Source organism: Trichechus manatus, unplaced genomic scaffold, assembly GCF_000243295.1.
Source record: "Trichechus manatus latirostris isolate Lorelei unplaced genomic scaffold, TriManLat1.0 scaffold00022, whole genome shotgun sequence".
Lineage (NCBI taxonomy): Eukaryota > Metazoa > Chordata > Mammalia > Sirenia > Trichechidae > Trichechus > Trichechus manatus.
This window is the reverse complement of record NW_004443958.1, coordinates 4,905,940-4,924,957: the sequence shown is the minus strand read 5'-3', so window position 1 is coordinate 4,924,957 and position 19,018 is coordinate 4,905,940. Positions and strand designations below refer to the sequence as shown.

At 37.1% G+C, this 19,018-nt stretch overlaps 1 protein-coding gene across 2 annotated transcripts in view; it reads left to right on the top strand.

Moving 5' to 3' along the window:
• Positions 1-16,993, top strand: part of EIF3H (eukaryotic translation initiation factor 3 subunit H) — a 110,237-nt gene extending 93,244 nt beyond the window's left edge. The window contains exons 3-8 of one of the 2 annotated variants that reach the window (XM_023728165.1): positions 804-971; positions 2,470-2,569; positions 3,809-3,958; positions 7,393-7,510; positions 13,246-13,378; positions 16,377-16,993. In XM_023728165.1, the coding sequence (XP_023583933.1) occupies positions 804-971; positions 2,470-2,569; positions 3,809-3,958; positions 7,393-7,510; positions 13,246-13,378; positions 16,377-16,474 (767 nt within the window). In that variant the 3' untranslated portion in view covers positions 16,475-16,993. Of the gene's footprint in view, positions 1-803; positions 972-2,469; positions 2,570-3,808; positions 3,959-7,389; positions 7,511-13,245; positions 13,379-16,376 lie in introns of both variants that reach the window. The other variant, XM_004372962.3, reaches the window with a different exon arrangement.
• Positions 16,994-19,018: the final 2,025 nt, after the last annotated feature.

Genomic DNA, 19,018 nt, shown 5'->3' with positions numbered 1-19,018 from the left:
TGCTTTGGTGTCTTGTTTCGTATATTGTCTATTTGCACCTATTTTTCTAGTTAGTACTGCTCTAAGTCAATAACATACATTATAGTCATTTGACAAAACTGAGAGTAACTAAAACTTTTCTTTCCATATATGGTGATTAAAATGTAACTTTATTAACTGTTCTGATGAAAAAAAGTGTTACTTAACACAAAGGAACACACAGACAAGAGAAACACGTTCATTTTAAAATTTAGCATATGCAGTAGGGGGCACCAGATGAAGGCAGAAATGAATTCTTACATTTTAAATTAGCTACAGCCTGTATCCTGTTTATATTTAATGTGATAGCTGTTTCCCCATTAGTTTTACTGAAGGTTTTAACTTTTCAGTTCTAAGAGCTGCATTGAAGAAGAGATTGATAACTTTTCTTACTTATTAATGCAAATGCAACTTCTTACAACCAGTTTATTAATTAAACAGATATTTTCTTAAACCTTTACTATTTTCTGAGTTTAAAAACGGGGAGTGGGAACCACAGGTAATAATTTCTTATTTAGAACAAGGCATTAATATTGTATTTTTAATAACCTTTCTATAAAATGGTTTTTTATTAGAGGAAAAAAAAGGAAAGCCCCAGTGATTTGAAAGCTTAATTTTGTTTTCTTTGTATGTGGCTGCATGAATTGTTGAATCTGAAGCCTATTGCCTATAGCTAATAAACAGTTCCATAGAAATTTATTTCCAAAAAGGCTTATTTTTAATATTAACATCATTAAATAGTTTTTTTTGTTTGTTTGTTTTATTCCGCCCTGCTTGACATCTAGTCCAGTATCAGATGGAAATGATGCGGAGCCTTCGCCATGTAAACATTGATCATCTCCACGTGGGCTGGTACCAGTCCACATACTATGGCTCGTTCGTCACCCGGGCGCTCCTGGATTCTCAGTTCAGTTACCAGCATGCCATTGAAGAATCTGTCGTTCTCATTTACGGTTAGTGGGAGGTTCCTTTATTATTCTTTTCTTCCCTTAATATTATTACTACTATTTTTGCTTTCTGTCTTTTTGCCTCTAAGAGCAGCCTGGCAGGGCTTCTCAAGTAAATACCAACCCTGTTTCTGCAGCAGCCTCAGCAGCAGCTAAGTCTAGACAGGGTTTCCTTCTTTCTGTTTATTTTTCTTGCTATCAGAGCCCTGATGTGTACGTTTTGGAATGCTGGAGTAGCTGCTTCATTTTTATTCCTCCATCTCCCCTCCCTCATTGCAGGAGCTGGTGGAACTAGACCAGATGTCTAACAAACCCCGATTGCTGGAGTGTCTGGCTCTGTACGTGACTGACCAATCATAACACAGCTTGCCAAGTTTTTTTTTTTTTTTTTTTAATGCCTCTGACAGCAGCGTACAAAACCTGGACTGTTTCTTAGCACAAAGATTTTTTTCTTTTCGGCCTATTTAATGGTGTTTCCTCAAGCTCTCCAGACCAGATGTTCTGTGCTGTATCAGAACTGTAGGCAATTTAACAGCTTTATAGCCTTCCCCCTCCCCAAACACTCACAGTTTGCCGTATCTGGCAGACTTGCATATAGTTTCCAGCTGAGAAGTAAATGTAACGTCCTGAGTATCTGTCAGAAAAAATACTAATGAATACGATCAATCTTATGAGCTGCCCCAAAATTGTTTCAGTATGTTAACAATTGGATTACAGTAAAGAACAAGTTGTTAAAGCGTACTTATATTGGCTGGAAACGTTGCATCATCAGACCTTGATGAATTTTCCACTTGTTTCAGTCTATTTTTGTTTTTACTTTAGCACCTATTGCTAAAAGTTTCACTGTGTTAAGTTTCAGACAACATGAATGTTAACACAGGTTTTAGGCGAATATTGGCGTGCCGGAGCCATTATCATGCAGCAAGTGTTAAGCTCTCTTACTCACGGAGTGTTTAAGCAGTTAGTTTGGATAAAATTAGTTTCTCTACAACTAAAAAGACACTTTGTGATAGCAGTTTGACTTTAGTCATTCTGTTTTCAGAATCCATTTTAACTAAGAAAGTTGAACAGTGATTATTAGAATGAATAAATTTTCTTTGCAGGGTTGTTCATTTTAAAATACAGAACTACAGAAATGCATGCAGTGAATTTTCATGTTTAATATTCATCAATTTTTTCTCCTAATTCTGTAAGATGAATTCCTGGTTCTAGCTGAGGAATTGATTTGAAAATAACACAACTGTATTTTGAGTCTTCTGTTTTTATTTCAGGGAGGAAATTATTCTACCTATTATATGTAGGATAGCTAGGACCCTAAATTTTCACTAACTGGTTTGCTAAAATGGGTTGGATCTGTTTCAAATTATGTTCTGATTATTTTTTATTTTGATCTTTATTTTGCAAAGACTGTGTGATAAATAACAAAATGTGCCCCAAATCAGTGTTGTTTGAGCACTGGTAGTGACAAATTCTTAGTAATTTTTTTTTCTTTTCCTTATTTGAGATCCCATAAAAACTGCCCAAGGGTCTCTCTCGCTGAAGGCATACAGACTGACTCCTAAGCTGATGGAAGTTTGTAAAGAGAAGGATTTTTCTCCTGAAGCGTAAGTGTTTTGGGTTTGTGAAGGCGTATGGTAAAAGTTTGGCACTTTTCTTTTAAAATTTTTGTTTGCCACATTTATTGAGTCCTCGCTGGTGGTGTGGTAACACTTTTGCCACGTGGACTGGAGAAGTTTTCTGCGTGGCCAAGAGTCACTTAATTTCTCCCTTTCCATGTTTAAACTATTTTTTTATGGAATGTCCCATCTGTTTTTCTCACCAAGGGCGAATTTTGTTAGGGTGAGAATTAATTAGCTACCGAATTTGAAGGAATAAATGATTGCGTAAAGGAAGATGGAAAGAGTGATCAGAGACTGTCAGATTGTAAGCTGTGTGTCGGAGCAGTTGTGAGCTGTATGTCTTCCTTTCTGAGCTCCTGTTTCATGAGGGAGTGGGAAAGATATAAACATTTTAAGGATTTGGTAAAGAGTGCAGCTTATTAGAAATTTAAGAATTTCCAATAATATGACTTGAGAATTTCCAATAACGTGAAGAGAACTAATTGATAGAGCTAGTTTGTCGTCCTACTTTATGGCATTGGAATAATTACATTAAATTTTTTTTTTTAAATCCTTTTATTTTCTGTTAATTATAGGAATTTTATTTATTAAATCAAAGTTAATGGTTTTGACTTCATTTAGGACAACTCATTGCTGTTTTCTCACTTGACCCCAAAAGAAATTAAGGCGCAAAGAATTTAAAATGAACTGTTCCTGGGTATGGTAGTTACAACTAAACTATGAGAAGCTGCGTTTGTGCTGTGTCCTGAACCATTGTATGTGGAGTATCCTGTGACTGTTTCGCTAGTTGTTAATCTCTTTAGTTCAGTAGGCTTCTAAAGTGAACTTTTCAAGAACGGGGGTATTCTCTCTTTTGCTATTTACTTTTAAAAAATGTTTTAGACATAGATTGTTTAGCATACCTTTCTATGATATTTATATTTCAGTAGCAATGAAATTTAAAGACACCTGATTATAAAGAATGAATAGGTTTGTTTTTTTTTTGGGGGTAAGAATCTTATTTTCAGGCTTAATAGTTCAAAACTCAGATCATTTTCAGAGTTATTCAGAACACTCAGCTTATACTTGACTAAAACTCTAGTTTCTCTCCCTTTTTAAAAAGATGCTTGCTAATGAAACATAAAGATCCTGGAGAAGGTTTGTATTTAGGTAAAATGTATGAAGCAGTCAATTTAATACCTACTTCTGACCACCAGAGTAAAGTGTTTTTAACATGCTTCACAGATTGAAAAAGGCAAATATCACCTTCGAGCACATGTTTGAAGAAGTGCCGATTGTAATAAAAAATTCACATCTGATCAACGTCCTAATGTGGGAGCTAGAGAAGAAGTCAGCTGTAGCAGATAAACATGAATTGCTCAGCCTTGCAAGCAGGTAAGTAGCCCTGCCTAATGAAAAGTCCCTCTTGAACACTGTCACTTCCTGCACAAGATTCTTTTACATATACTTTACTTACAAAACAAGAAAAAAATTACTTAAGAACATTTTGAGGTTAGTAAGATGTATGTAACAACATGTAGTACTTGTCGGGCCTTGTTAAGATACCAGGAAAAACGCCAGACTGATAAAGTGAACAGTGTTGGAATACTAAGTGCTCATGTTCTGAGAACCATTTGCTGTATCATTTGTGCTGTGATACTGTAAATGCCCCTGGGTTGGGGGTGGTGGTGGTGGTGGTGATTTGGCTGAGGTTTATTTATTGTATACTGTCCCCAGAGGCTTATGGTACTGTGTCTGGATATTTAATAACACTCAGGAGACAGAACTGCTTCTTTCTTTTACCGGTTGCACTTGCCCTTGCTCAGACGAAGATTATGTCAGTTGTAAGCTTCCAGTCGTTTGAGTTTTCAACTAAAATTTGAATTTTCTTAACCTAACACTGGCTTTTACCATCTTAGACAATAGTGACAAGTTTCCTCTAATGTGACTGCTTTAGCTACCTAGTTGCCAAGATATTATATATATATTAACACTGGTATAGTGCTGACTGAGTTGTTCCAAAACAGATTGTTCCCTTTATGGAATTGATGATTACTTTCTCCTCACCTGTTGCTTTTAACAGATATGTGAACAGAGTCATGTATATATCCTCTTAAATATGTTTTTGTGTGGTGGGAAATGGCTAGCAGCTGACCTGCTACAAGTCTAAAATTAGATGGACAGAGTAGGTGATTAGTCAGTATATATGTTGAATGACTGAAAGAAATAAATTGTATTTTCTTAAGCAACAAGTTTGGTGCAGAAGCTCAATTATTTTTATCAAAGTTCTAATTGTTTCAGATAGAAGCACACAAGAACATGCAGATTTTCAACTTCCCCAGTATAAGGGAAGTGAGATAAACCCAGAAGGACCACAGAGGCCAGTGTTCTTCTTCGCGTTCAGTATGGATAGGGCTGTGGTTGGAATGTCACCTTCCATTGCATGGGTCCATCATGAGGGCTACTAGAAAGTCTTTACGGGGGAGGGAGATGGCAACTGAGTGGTAGACGAAGTGCTAAGTGATACCATCAGGTCACAAGGCTAATTTTGGCACCAAAGACTGTACTGTTTGACTGCAAACATATATTCATAATGATCTTTTCATTTGTCTATTTTAGAAATTCATATTTTTCTTTATTGCTTTTATAAACACATTTGACGCACCTGTATTTAAAGCATTTAAGAACCTTTTTCAGCATGCAGGGTTATAATTTGATGTATTAAGTATATAGTTATAATTTTCTTGCTTTAAATTTACTACATGAAAGCTTTTGCTTGTATAATCCATGTCTTCACCTTTTCCCAAGCTTCCTTTATTGAGCATCAAAACAAATAAAACTCTCCTGGGCTTTGACATTACCAAAGAGCTGGTCTGTAATGTCTGTTTGTCTAAAGCAGCATTTATAATAGCCAGGAAAATGTTCCCAGTTCGCCATAGCAACGAAGCTCTAGACAAATACTTCGTTATAGTTTTTATCTTTTACATTTTACTTTTATGTATAGTAGGAAAAGACTCAAATGTAACTTTTGTACATCTAAATTTTTAATTTCTAATACTAGTAGTGTGATGGTGGTCGGCCAGTTGCCATAAAAATTTTTGTGAGACACCTCACCAGAAATCATTGTTAAGCAGCTCCTTAAACATTTGCTTGGTCTTGCCTTACACAACCTATATTTGGATACCAGTTCTTTGATTTACCTGATAAATTTGTTCTACACTATGAATAAAACATACCACATTCCCTTTAATTAAAAAAAAAAAAAAAAACCCTCCAAATTTTTAATTTTATTAGATGAAAGTTCTAATGGTTATTCCATAATAGCCTTTATTAATTTTTAAAAAAATGTGTTACATAAGCCTTCAGCTTTTCACACATGAAAAACAATTCTGTTTTTATTTCCTCTTTAAAAAAATAAACTAGAGGGTAGACATCATATATAAAAATAATAAGGGTGAGTTGATACCGTAGCCAGAGCAGACTTATCACTCCATGTCCTGGTACACATCTGTTTAAGTTATCTGTTTTCAGTTCTTTGTTTCCTCGGCAGTAAAAGAAAATTCTATATTATTGAAATTCCTAACAGTAATTCCCTGTTTCGGTGTTCTAGTTGAACTGGTACTGAAAAGATTCCCCATAAAATTGCTCTTGGTAATTGATCTGATTTCCTGTGAATGTCATCAGTGAAATGGTTATGCATAGTTAATTTCTTGTGCCCTTCAAGGCCTGTGCTGTGTAGTTTTTTTAGTATTTCTGATTGAATATATTTCTGAAGAGATTTATTTTAGTATAAGTTATGTGAAATGATCAAAGTTCACATATCTGTGTGTGTGGCAGTGTTCTTTCATTATTCTTATGTATGCTTACAGCACATAATGGATTGATACAGTGGCTGTAACAATGAGCTCAAACATAGCAATGATTCTGAGAATGGTGCAAGGCAGTGTTTCGTTCTGTTTGACATAGGGTTGCTATGAGTTAGAACTGACTTGACGGTACCTAAACAACAACAGCAATACACAGGACATAATATTAGTACTTTACATTAAAAACATTTATTTGGTGGGGGAGGGGGTCTGTTCTAGCGATGTCTTTTTCATTACTAAAAACGTTGTATAGTCAGTCTCTAAGATTAAAGATTTGGGTATAAATAATAGACTTTTCTCTGTATATATGGCAGTCCCTCTCTTTTTGTTTTTCTCCATTGCCACTGTTCCCCCTGTTTCCTCCCCTGACAACCTCTAGTCACAGGATTGGTAGTGACCTTTCCCTCCATAAATGATGTGTTTAACAACTAATCATGTAGTTCCTTATGACATTTCTTGTACTTCGTATAGCTCTTTGGGCCTCAGTCTTTCATTGGTGAAAATGAAAGGGTCTGTGTCTCCTCACCGGCCAATCCCACTGTTTATTTGGTTCTTCTTTTCCTATGACTACTCATTTACATGCCCTGGAGCACAATTAAACTCGGGCATGTTAAGGAAAAGTGTTCAGGACTTCTGAGTTTGAGTTAAATTTGGTTATTAAGAAAATATACTCTATAGATATTTTATCTGGTAGTTGTAACAGTTGCTATCCTAGCGTATGTGTGCTCTGACGGTAAGAAACAGCTGTTTCAGATACCGGTGGTACAGGTGTGGCTTCAACATGGAAAGATTAATAACAGGCTGACTCAGATTCTTTCCTCTACCCCTGATTTTATGTGTGTATGTGCTCTCATTCTTGTATCAAAAGGCAGATCCATTTAGTAACTCAGAATTGTTTAGAGCAATGGCAAAACCATAATTTGAGGTACAACATGTCAGTATATTTACTTTACATTTCAGCAGTCATTTGGGGAAGAATCTACAGTTGCTGATGGACAGAGTGGATGAAATGAGCCAAGATATCATCAAATATAACACGTACATGAGAAACACTAGTAAACAGCAGCAGCAGAAACATCAGGTTCGTATTATGTAAAAATTCAACAAACATCATCGAATTCATTTCTCTAAGTATGACACTTCAAGAGTCATCTTCAAAATGATCTAAATTATCTTTGGTAAATCATTGACTGTTAGCTAGTGACTGTGTCATATTTACAAAGATTTTTTTTTTCTAAATATTGTTTCTATGTATTTTTCTTTATATAGTATTGTATGTTCCTAATATATTATCTACAAGCTGGACTTGAAAATGCCTATCTTAAGACAATTGGTGTATTAAGCTCAGATTATGATGCCCAAGTTATGCAGATAAGAGGTACATGTATTGAGTAAAGCAGAGGGAAAGAGATTCCAAAATGTCACAGCTCATTTCTTTACCAGCTATAATTGGGTTGGTAGTGACTCATTGCAGCATAGTCAGTAATCTTCAGTTCATTTGAAAAACTGAGCAACTGTGATTAAGAGGAAGCAATTTTGATAGGAAATAATAGACCAACTGCTGTGAAATAGATAGTATAATACAGATGAAAACGCTAGAATTACCTGCATATTCTCACATGCACATATATGATGCTGTGGCCATTTAACCTTTTCTTTATTAGTGTTGCCTGAAGGCCACAGGATTTTCAGAGTTCCTGGAACATTGTTTTTGGACTGTATTGCTCTAAAATGTTCTTAGCATTTGATTCATAGATAAGTTAATTCTACAATGTTTATCTGTGAAAATAGTGTTTGACTATTGTGTTTCTTAAAACGAACTTTAAACTAGGTGCTGTTAATATAGAATTCTAAGCACAACTAAGTAGTTCTGAGAATAGTGTGTTAAAAAATTCTAAATATTAGAGTTCCTACATTTAGTAAAATTTAAAATACATTGTTTTTACCATATTTAGAATTGAGAAAGCATAAATTTGTAAAGTATCTTCTTTAACTGAAGAGATGTGTTTCGAAGTCTCTGATAACCCAGCTTGATTCTGTTCTCTGACTGGTCCTTCATGTAGGTAAAGGACTAGCCTGTGGTATCAAAGTGAATATCTCCCATCTCTGAGACAGTTGATTCTGGAAACCAAATTTACAGATAACTTTTTGGAATTCTAATATCTTTAAATTTAGCAAAATTTTACATTTATTCAGACCAGCACCATTCAAGATTTATCTCATGTTACTCTCATACCCCATAAAAGACTACAAGAATCTTTGCAAAACAGGTTACTCTTCTTCTTTAGGAAGAGCTGTCCTTTCAATTTTCATAGGAATCCAAGGACTAAATTTTTACTAACCCACCTTGGTTTCTCATTACTTGCCTATGTGTAAGATACTGTTTCCTCTGTTGTTGCAAGAAACTCACAAACACAGTGAAACCTGTGAAAGCCAGAACTCAACGAGACTGCCTTTTTTTTCCGGGTTTGGCATGTTTTCCACTTCTGGCAGGGTGCAGTCTTACTACTTTTCTATCTCCCCCTTCTAGTGGAAAAGATTTGAATTTTCCCTCTCTGACAGGTTTCCTCCTTACACAGATTCCGGCTTTCAAAGGTTTTATGTATTAGCTCTTGACTATAATTGATCTGTAGTTTCCAGTTGATTTACAACACACACACATACAGATAAAATATATATAGGTAGTTCCCAACTTAAGATGGTGTTCTATTCCGATGACTCCATCATGAGTCAGTTCTGACATAAGTCAAATACCTCCTTTTTTTTTTTTTTTTAGTTTTCATTATTACTGCCTTTTATTATCAGTATCTTTATAAATCCACCACTCGTCTGTCAGTTTGTTGTAGTGTAGTGGCTTGTGTATTGCTGTGATGCTGAAAGCTATGCCGCCGGTATTTCGAATACAAGCAAGGTCACCCATGATGGACAGGTTTCAGTGGAGCTTCCAGATGAAGACAGACTAGGAAGAAGGACCTGGCAGTCTACTTCTGAAAAAATTGGCCAGTGAAAACCTTATGAATAACAGCAGAACATTTTCTGATACAGTGGTAGAAGATGAGCCCCTCAGGTTGGAAGGCACTCAAAATCCGACCTGGGGAAGAGCTACCTCCTCAAAAGAGTCAACCTTAATGATGTGGATGGAGTGAAGTTTTCAGGGCCTTCATTTGCTGTTGTGGCATGACTCAAAATGAAAAGAAACAGCTGCAAACATCCATTAATAATCAGAATGTGTAATGTACGAAGTATGAATCTAGGAAAATTGGAAGTAGTCAAAAATGAAATGGAACACAAAAAGATCAATATCCTAGGCATTAGTGAGCTGAAATGAACTGGTTTTGGCCATTTTGAATCAGACGATCATATGGTCTGCTATGCCGGGAATGACAAAATGAAGAGGAATGGTGTCTCATTCATCATCAAAAAGAACATTTCAAGATCAATCCTGAAGTACAACGCTGTCAGTGAGATAATATCCATATACCTACAAGGAAGACCAGTTGATGTGGCTATTGTTCATATTTATGCACCAAGCACTAATTCGATAAATGAAGAAATTGAACACTTTTACTAGCTTCTGCAGTCTGAAATTGATCAAACATGCAGTCAAGATGCATTAATAATTACTGGTTATTGGAATGCAAGAGTTGGAAGTAAAGACGGAGGATCAGTAGTTGGAAAATAACGGCCTTGGTGACAGAAATGACATAGGAGATTGCATGATAGAATTTTGCAAGACCGACAACTTTTCATTGCGAATAACCTCTTTTCAGCAACATGAACAGCGACTATACATGTGGACCTCGCTGGGATGGAATACACAGGAATCAAATCGACTATGTCTGTGGAAAGAGACAATGGAGAAGCTCAATATCATCAGTCAGAACCAGGCTAGAGGCCGACTGTGGAACAGACTATCAATGGCTCTTATGCAAGTTTAAGCTGAATTTGAAGAAAATTAAGACAAATCCAGGAGAGCCAAAGAACGACCTTGAGTATATCCCACCTGAATTTAGAGACCATCTCAAGAATAGATTTGACTCTATTGAACACTAATGACCGAAGATCAGACAGGTTGTGGGATGACATCTAGGACATCATACATGAAGAAAGCAAAAGGTCATTAAAAAGACAGGAAAGAAAGAAAAGACCAAAATGGATGTCAGAAGAGACTCTGAAAGTTACTCTTTGAACGTAGAGTAGCTAAAGCAAAAGGAGGAAATGATGAAGTAAAAGAGCTGAACAGAGGATTTCAAAGGGTGGCTCGAGAAGAAAAAGTATTATAATTCAGTGTGCGAAGACCTGGAGATAGAAAACCAAAAGGGCAGAACATGCTTGGCATTTCTCAAGCTGAGAGAACTGAAGAAAAAATTCAAGCCTCAAATTGCATTATTGAAGGATTCTTTGGGCAAAATATTGAACTACACAGGATGCATCAAAAGAAGATGGACTACACAGATTCACTGGACTGAAAAGAATTGATCAGTGTTCAACCATTTCAGGAGATAGTATGTGATCAAGAACTGATGGTACTGAAGGAAGAAGTCCAAGCTACACTGAAGGCATTGGTGAAAAACAAGGCTTCAGGAACTGATGGAATACCAATTGAGACGTTTCAACAAATGTATGCAATGCTGGAAGCGCTGTGCCAAGAATTTGAAAGACAGCTACCTGGCCAACCAACTAGAAGAGACCCATATTTCTGCCCATTCCAAAGAAAGGTGATCCAACCAAATGTGGAAACTATTGAACAATATCGTTAATAATCACACACAAGTAAAATTTTACTTAAGATCATTCAAAAATAGTTGCAGTAGTACCTCTCCAGGAAACTGCCAGAAATTCAAGCCAGATTCAGAAGAGGACGTGGAACAAGGTATATCACTGCTGATGTTAGATGGATCTTGGCTGAAGGCAGAGAATTCCAGAAAGATGTTTACCTGTGTTTTATTGACTATGCAAAGGCAGTTGACTGTGTGGATCATAACAAATTATGGATAACATTGCATAGAATGGGAATTCCAGAACACTTAATTGTGCTCATGTGGAATCTGTACATAGACCAAGGCGCAGTCCTTCGAACAGAACAAGGGGATGCTGCATGGTTTAAAATCAGAAAAGGTGTGTGTCAGGGTTATATTCTTACACCTTACTTACTCCATCTGTATGCTGAGCAAATAATCTGAGAAGCCAGACTCTGTGAAGAAGAGTGCGGCATCAGGTTTGGAGGAAGACTAATTAACAGCCTGTAATATGCAGATGACACAACCTTGTTTGCTGAAAGGGAAGAGGATTTGAAGTGCCTACTGATGAAGATCAAACACTAAAGCACTGAGTATGGATTACACCTCAACATAAAAATCCTCACAACTGGACCAATAAGCAACATAATGATATATGAAGAAAATACTGAAGTTGTCAAGGATTTCATTTTACTTGGCTCCACAATCAACACTCATGGAAGCAGCACTTGAGAAATCAAAGGACGGATTGCATTGGGTAAATCTGGTACAAAAGACCTCTTTCAAGTGTTGAAAAACAACGATGTCACTATGAGGACTAAGGTGCACCTGACCCAAGCCATGGTATTTTCAGTCATCTCATATGCATGGCAGAGATGGACAATGAATAAAGAAGACCAAAGAAGAATTGATCCCTTTGAATTACGGTGTTGATGAAGAATATTAAATATAACATGGATTTACGAAAGAACAAACAAATCTTTCATTGGAAGTACAGCCAGAATGCTACTTAGAAGGGAGGATGAAAAGACGTCTTGCTACTTTGGACGTGTTATCAGGAGGGACCAGTCCCTGGAGAAGGACGTCGTGCTTGGTAAAGTAGAGGGTCAGTGAAAAAGAAGAAGACCCTCAGCGAGATGGATTGACATGGTGGCTGCAACAATTGGTTTAAACATAGCAACGATTGTGAGGATGGTGCAGGACCCCAGGCAGTGTTTCATTCTGTTGTACTCAAGGTCGCTATGAGTCTGAATTGACTCGACATCTCCTAACAGCATCTTTATAAATCCAGTCTTTGGTGGTTGGCATGGGAATGATAACATCAGCAAATTGCACACTGCAACATTGTATGTAGTACATATTACTGATGATGGGATATACCTCCCGCCCCCGGAAAAAGAAAAAAAAGGATGATCCTAAGTGCAATTTGTCTTAATTTGAATACATCATAATTCGAGGACTATCTTTATTTTAAAAAATACGTATTTTTTCCCACCTTCTTTTCAGAGAATCATAGGAATCCAGTCTTTGAAGCATCATCTGAGCTAGTTTTCTTTCTTAGCCAAGACACAGAGCAGATGCTTATCTCTTATTAAGGATAGTAATAATAATAAAAATAACAATGATAATATCATCAGAATTGTTATTTTATTTCAGTAGGGATAAAGCTGAAAGAATTCCCCAGTGTAGTAGTTCATTACTTAGTTATTAAAGTTAGGGTCTGTGTAATGCTGTCATTTACCCCATTGTAATAAATGGTAAGCTCACTCCGTTTCACTCACCAATCACAAGCTTCTTTGCCTTTTAAGTCCCTGTTACTTATATGCCAGTTTTGTTTTTCTGAATTAGTTATAGACACTTCTAGCTCAGAGTGACAGTAGAGTTTACAATAAGGGAGATTTATTGGACCGTTGCCATATTTAGCTACTTGGAAGCAAGAATTACCAATGGTTACAGTTTATAAAACTGAAATTGGAGTTCAGAGCAATAGGGTTTTGCTGGTTGCATCAGTGAGGGAGGTCTTTCTTCTTCTTGAAGTGGAGAAAAATAACGAAATCCTTTTCTCTCTGAATTTTAGTATCAGCAGCGACGCCAGCAGGAGAATATGCAGCGCCAGAGTCGAGGAGAACCCCCGCTCCCCGAGGAGGACCTGTCTAAACTCTTCAAGCCACCCCAGCCCCCTGCCAGGATGGATTCGCTGCTCATTGCAGGTATTGTTAGCCAGTGCAGAAACCTGGTCAGTTTTCTCTGTCCGCTTAGGAAGTTGAAGACTATGAGAAATCCAGAAGCAGAAAAATATACTAAAAAAGCTACTGTGTTTAAAATGGTTGAATGATGAATCTGGCATCTGTAATTTCTGATATTTAAGAATTCGTAAGTCAGTGTTATTTCTGATGTCCTTTCAGTGCTTCACTCTGAATACATCTAAATATTTTGAGATGGCATTTTAAATTTCCTAAAATGGCATGGCTGTATTTGAGTCATCTTTCACGGAAACCAAGAAAAAACATTTACAATCATAATGAAAAAGATAATTTGGCTGAAACCCCTTACTCTTTAGTTTCTAGCTTAGCATTGAGCCCATATCTGTACAAGAAGGTGCTTGAGTGGAATTGAATTGAATTTTTTGAGTGGAAGAAAAGTACCTTTCCCTTACTTTGACTTAAATTGTGGCAACATAAGTGTAATTCTGGATTGACTTTATTTGGAGATACTTAACATTTAACACCAGCTATCTAGATACGCCTCAGAAGAAAGGCCTGGTAATCTACTTCCAAATATTGAGTCATTGAAAATGCTGTGGAGCACAGCTCAACTCTAATGCACAGGGGTTGCCATGAGTTGGAATTGACTTGATGGTAACTGGTTTGGTTTTTTGGTTTAATGTAGTGGAGACCTTCCACCCTATGGTAGGACTTGATTTAAATATATTAACATTCATGTTCTTACTTGGCTGTAATAACCTTACTTAAAAAAAAAAAAAAAAAAAACAGTTGCTATCCAGTCAGTTCTGACTCATGGTGACCCCATGTGTGTCAGAATAGGACTGCACCCCATAGAGTTTTCAGTGGCTGTGACCTTCTGGAAATAGATTACCAAGACTTCCTTTCAAGGCACCTCTGGGTGGATTTGAACTGCCAACCTTTCCGTTAGTAGCTGAGCACACAACTGTTTGTGTCACCCAGGGAGTCCTTAATAATAGTAGTCTTCTTTGTAAATGTTGTTGTTAAATACTGTTTGGTATTATTAGAGTGAAAGTCTTACTCAAAGAAAAGCTGATGTTTCATAATTTCTCTATTCTATTGATATATTTTTAGTGTGGGAAAAAATCCAGATTCCTTAAAACTTTCTAATATAAATTAAATTTAGGAAACTGAGACATTTGAAACAGATTTGTATTTTTTATACTTTCAAAAAAATGTGTGAACAGCTTAACAACAATAAGATGGACAACCCCATTAAAAAATGGGCAAAGGATTTGAACAGAGTTCACCAAAGAGGATATTTATATGTCCAACAAACACAAGAAAAGATGCTTATTGTCGTTAGCTATTAGAGAGATACAAATCACAATTGAGATACCACCTCACCCCATTAGAATAAAAAAAAAACAAAAACCAAACCCGCTGCCATCGAGTCAATTCCAAGTCATAGCAACCCTATAGGACAGAGTAGAACTGCCCCCCAAGGAGCGGCTGGTGGATTCGAACTGCCGACCTTTCAGTTAGCAGCCGAGCTGTTAACCACTGTGCCACCAGGGCTCCCTTACTGGAATAGCAGTGAACAGAAAAACGGAAAACAGTGGGTGCTGGTGAGGTTGTGGAGAAACTGGAACCCGCATCTGTTGCTGGTGGGAATGCAAAATGGTACAGCCACTGTGGAAAACAGTTTGATCCTTGCTGAAAATGTTGAACATAGAGCTACCATATGACCCAGCGGTCCCAGTCCTAGGTATGTACACAGAAGAAATGAAGGCAGGAGTGCAAACAGAAAACTGTACATCAGTGTTCATTGCAGCACTTTTCATAATAGCCAGCAGATGAATGGATAAACAAAATGTGATACATACGTACATACAATGGAATAGTAAAGCACATTGCCATCTAGTCGATTCTAATTCGTAGTGACCCTATAGGACAGAGCAGAACTGCTGCACAGGGTTTCCAAGGCTGTAAATCTTTAAGGAAGCGGACTGCCACATCTTTCTCCTATGGAGCGGCTGATGGGTTCAGACCGACCTGGTTAGACCTGGTTAGCAGCCAAGCACTTAATCACTGCACCAGGGGAGGGCTCTTACTCACCCGTAAAGAGAAGTGAAGTCCTGATACATGCCACAACGTGGATGAACCTTGAAAACATCACGGTGATCAAAATAAGTCAGTCAGTAAGACAAATACCGTATGATCTCACTTATATAAAACAAGAAAATATATAGAAGCTAAAGATTACTAGTGGTTACCAGAGGTGAGAGGGAGTTTTTACTTAGGGGGCATTGAGTTTATGTTAATGGTGGTGGAATGATTTGGAAGAGGATAGTGAGAATGGTTGTAAAACTTGGAAGACCGTAATCAGTGTCACAGAATTGTACATATAGAAATTGTTGAGTTGGCATATGTTTTATTATGTATATTTTCACCACATTAAAAAAAAAATGTATATATATATAAGGGGGTTAAAATGCCTGACTATTGCATCAGACCATTGGTTTTAAGACTTAAAAAGCAATGATGGAGTCCTTTCTTCAAGTGGACTCTGCTCCTGCTCTGCTTGGGTGGAGAGAGGGCTCCAGAGGCACTCTGGATGAACCCTTACATTTCCAAACTGAGCATTTCCACACCGAAAGCTACTAGCTCATTTCTGGGTCAGGTGAGTCGGGTTTATTTTCAGCTCTATGATTTTATGTTTTTGTATCTCCTTTCCACCTTGCTAAGGAGAGCCAGTGCTGTTTTCTCAGTTGCCCTAGTATAGTGCTGGTCTGATCTGCACAGACAGTACATTTTGACTGACAGCTAGTATGTATTTACTGCTGATGGCCTTTTAAAAAGTTGTGGTTTTTCTTCATTTTCCATGTTAGAACTGATTCTTATAAATTCTTGATTAAAAAAAAATACTGCTGATATTCTTGTTTGACTATATTGTTCTTGGTCATTTTACGATTTGTGGAACACATAATGACGTATTCTCTTTCTCCGTTTCCCAAATGCACAGGCCAGATTAACACTTACTGCCAGAACATCAAGGAGTTCACTGCCCAGAACCTAGGTAAACTCTTCATGGCCCAGGCTCTTCAAGAATATAACAGTTAAGAAAAGGAAGTTCCCAGAAAAGGAGTTAGCATGGACTCTTGAGATCACATTGGGGCAACTCTTAGAAGAAAGAGTTTGCATATTGAAGAGCACAGGGGATTCCTTTAATGTCATTGGCTCTGATATTATCTTTCAAGCCAAAAATAAAATAAAACTTGTTTTCATAGTCTTGACTACTTGCTCACTGGTTTCAGACGCATTTTACTTAGTTTGTTTTTGTTTTGCCCATACCTATGTGTTCATTCCCAAATGATAAAACAAGGCTTGACCAGAAGTCTCACCAGGCTCAGACTCATAAGCTGCACCTTTGCCACCTCTGAGGTGTCACATTGCAACCACTCAATCGAATGCCGTTTGTCCTAACTTCTGACCCAGAGGCCCTGACACCTACTGTGAATTTTTATACCCTCATTGCTCCCAACTGAGCACCTGCCCCTGCAAGCCCAGGCTTCATGTACTTGTCCAGGAGTCTCTTTTTCCCATGCCTGGAATTGCTTGTCCTACTTTCTGTAGGTCCACCTTTTCAGTTCTTAAAGTGATGGTCGGCCAGTCCCTGGCTCACAAGCCAGTGGTCACAGGAATTTAAAAACATAATTCATAATTTCACCAAAGTACTGTGTGTTGTATGAAAATGAAATTCTTTGTGTATACGGTTTTATTTTCACTTTGGATTTATTGTTGATCTTTCCATTCCATGAAATACTATTCTGTCAACAGTGAGTGCTGGGAGTGGAAGAGAAGGGATTGGGAGAACAGTAGTGCTTTGGAAAAAAAGGATTTTCATATTTGAAATATTATTTTAAAAAATCCTGTGTAAAACAAAACATCAGTGAGATCTACCGGCTGGTGGGGGTGTACCTATGAGACTCCTACATGGTGATTTTTACCATGAAGACCTGGACCCTTGGAGGATTGCTGATTCTTAAAAAGGGGGATGAATAAAAGATAAAGAGAGTTGATAAATCCTTTTTTGGACAGCATTGTTTTGAAGGCGTCACTAGGACTCTGGGGTCAGGTAGTGACATTGAAACCTGGCTCTTCCCCTCTTAGTGTGTCTTGGGTAACCTCCCTCTGCTTCAGTTTCTTTATCTGGGTGAAATAAGGAACAGGGACAAGAGTATTACAGGGGATTGCTGAAGTGTTAAAAGAAGTCAATTCCATACTATGAAATAGTCTCATTGATTTTTGGTTTTATACAGGATTTTTTATAACCTTTCAAATTTAAAATTATGAAAATACATTTTTTTTCCAAAGCACTACTGTTCTCCCAATCCCTCCTCCTCCATTCCCAATACTCACTGTTAATAGAATAGTATTTCATGGTATGGAATTAACTTCTTTAACACTCAACAGTCACACTATAAGGGAATATTCTTGTCTCCATTTCTTATCTGGATAAAGCAAGTAGAACAGAGGTTGGTATACAGTGGCACTCTATTATTTATGATGAGAGGTACACACTAGGCAGTCCATTTAGGATATTGGGTTGGTAGCAGGTTTCTGCTTTTACAAAAACTCAGGACCGTGAAGAACATCCTTAAATCCAGGTTTTTGCTCAACGTATGTAATTGCCTAGGAGAAATTCCTAAAAGTGGACTCGCTGGTCAAAGTTATGCAGAAATTTAAGGCTTTTTACCTGTATTGCTAAATTGCCTTTAAGACAGATAATACTGATCACCTGTGGTGATTCTTTATTTGAGTCAACAAATATTTGAGTGTGACTGTGGCAGGCAGAGAGGGTATATTAATAAACAAAACTAGTCATGGTCCCTGCCCTTGTGGATTTTATACTTTGTTGGCTCATTTTCCTGCATTCTAATTGTATTGGTTTCCTAGATTTGGAATTTCATTGTAGAGTGCCCTTGAAGTTTCACAGAGCAAAATAAAAGGAAAATCAGTTCAAACAAATCCTTAATTGATATCTTCCTGATGGTGAAACATTACAGTGAAACTTGTGAGAGCCGGAACTCAATGGAACTGCCTTGTTTTTCTGGGTTTTGCAAGTTTTCTGCCTTTAACAGGGTGCAGTCTTACCACTTTTCTATCATTCTCTCTTAGTGGAAAATATTTGAGTTTTCCTTCTCTGGCAAGTTTCTGTTTTACATAGGTTCTGGCTTTCATAGGCTTTACTGTGTATTTTTGAAAGGTGTGATCTTTCTTAAATTCCATATGATCATTCAGACACCCATAACTCATGGAAGTACATGAATACATGCTTAATGGAAGAATTCAGTAGTTTTTAAAGAGTTAGGAATTACTGTAAGTGGGAAGAATTGTTTAGGACAATATGTCAATGGAAATTAAATCTCCACAGTATGTAGTGTTAGGGAATAGCTTCTGCTCAGCAGCATTTGATTTGAGTGCTATATTCTGACATTTTTCAGGAACAAATACATGTGGTTCATCTTCTCTAAATATTTGCAGTTTCTTCAAGTTGAAATGAGGAAAGCTCATAAACCAAGTACTAGGTCTAATAAATCATTCACTTACCCATGAACAAAAAAGACAGAAAAAGCTAGCCTGTTAATCTAAGGGAAGATTAAA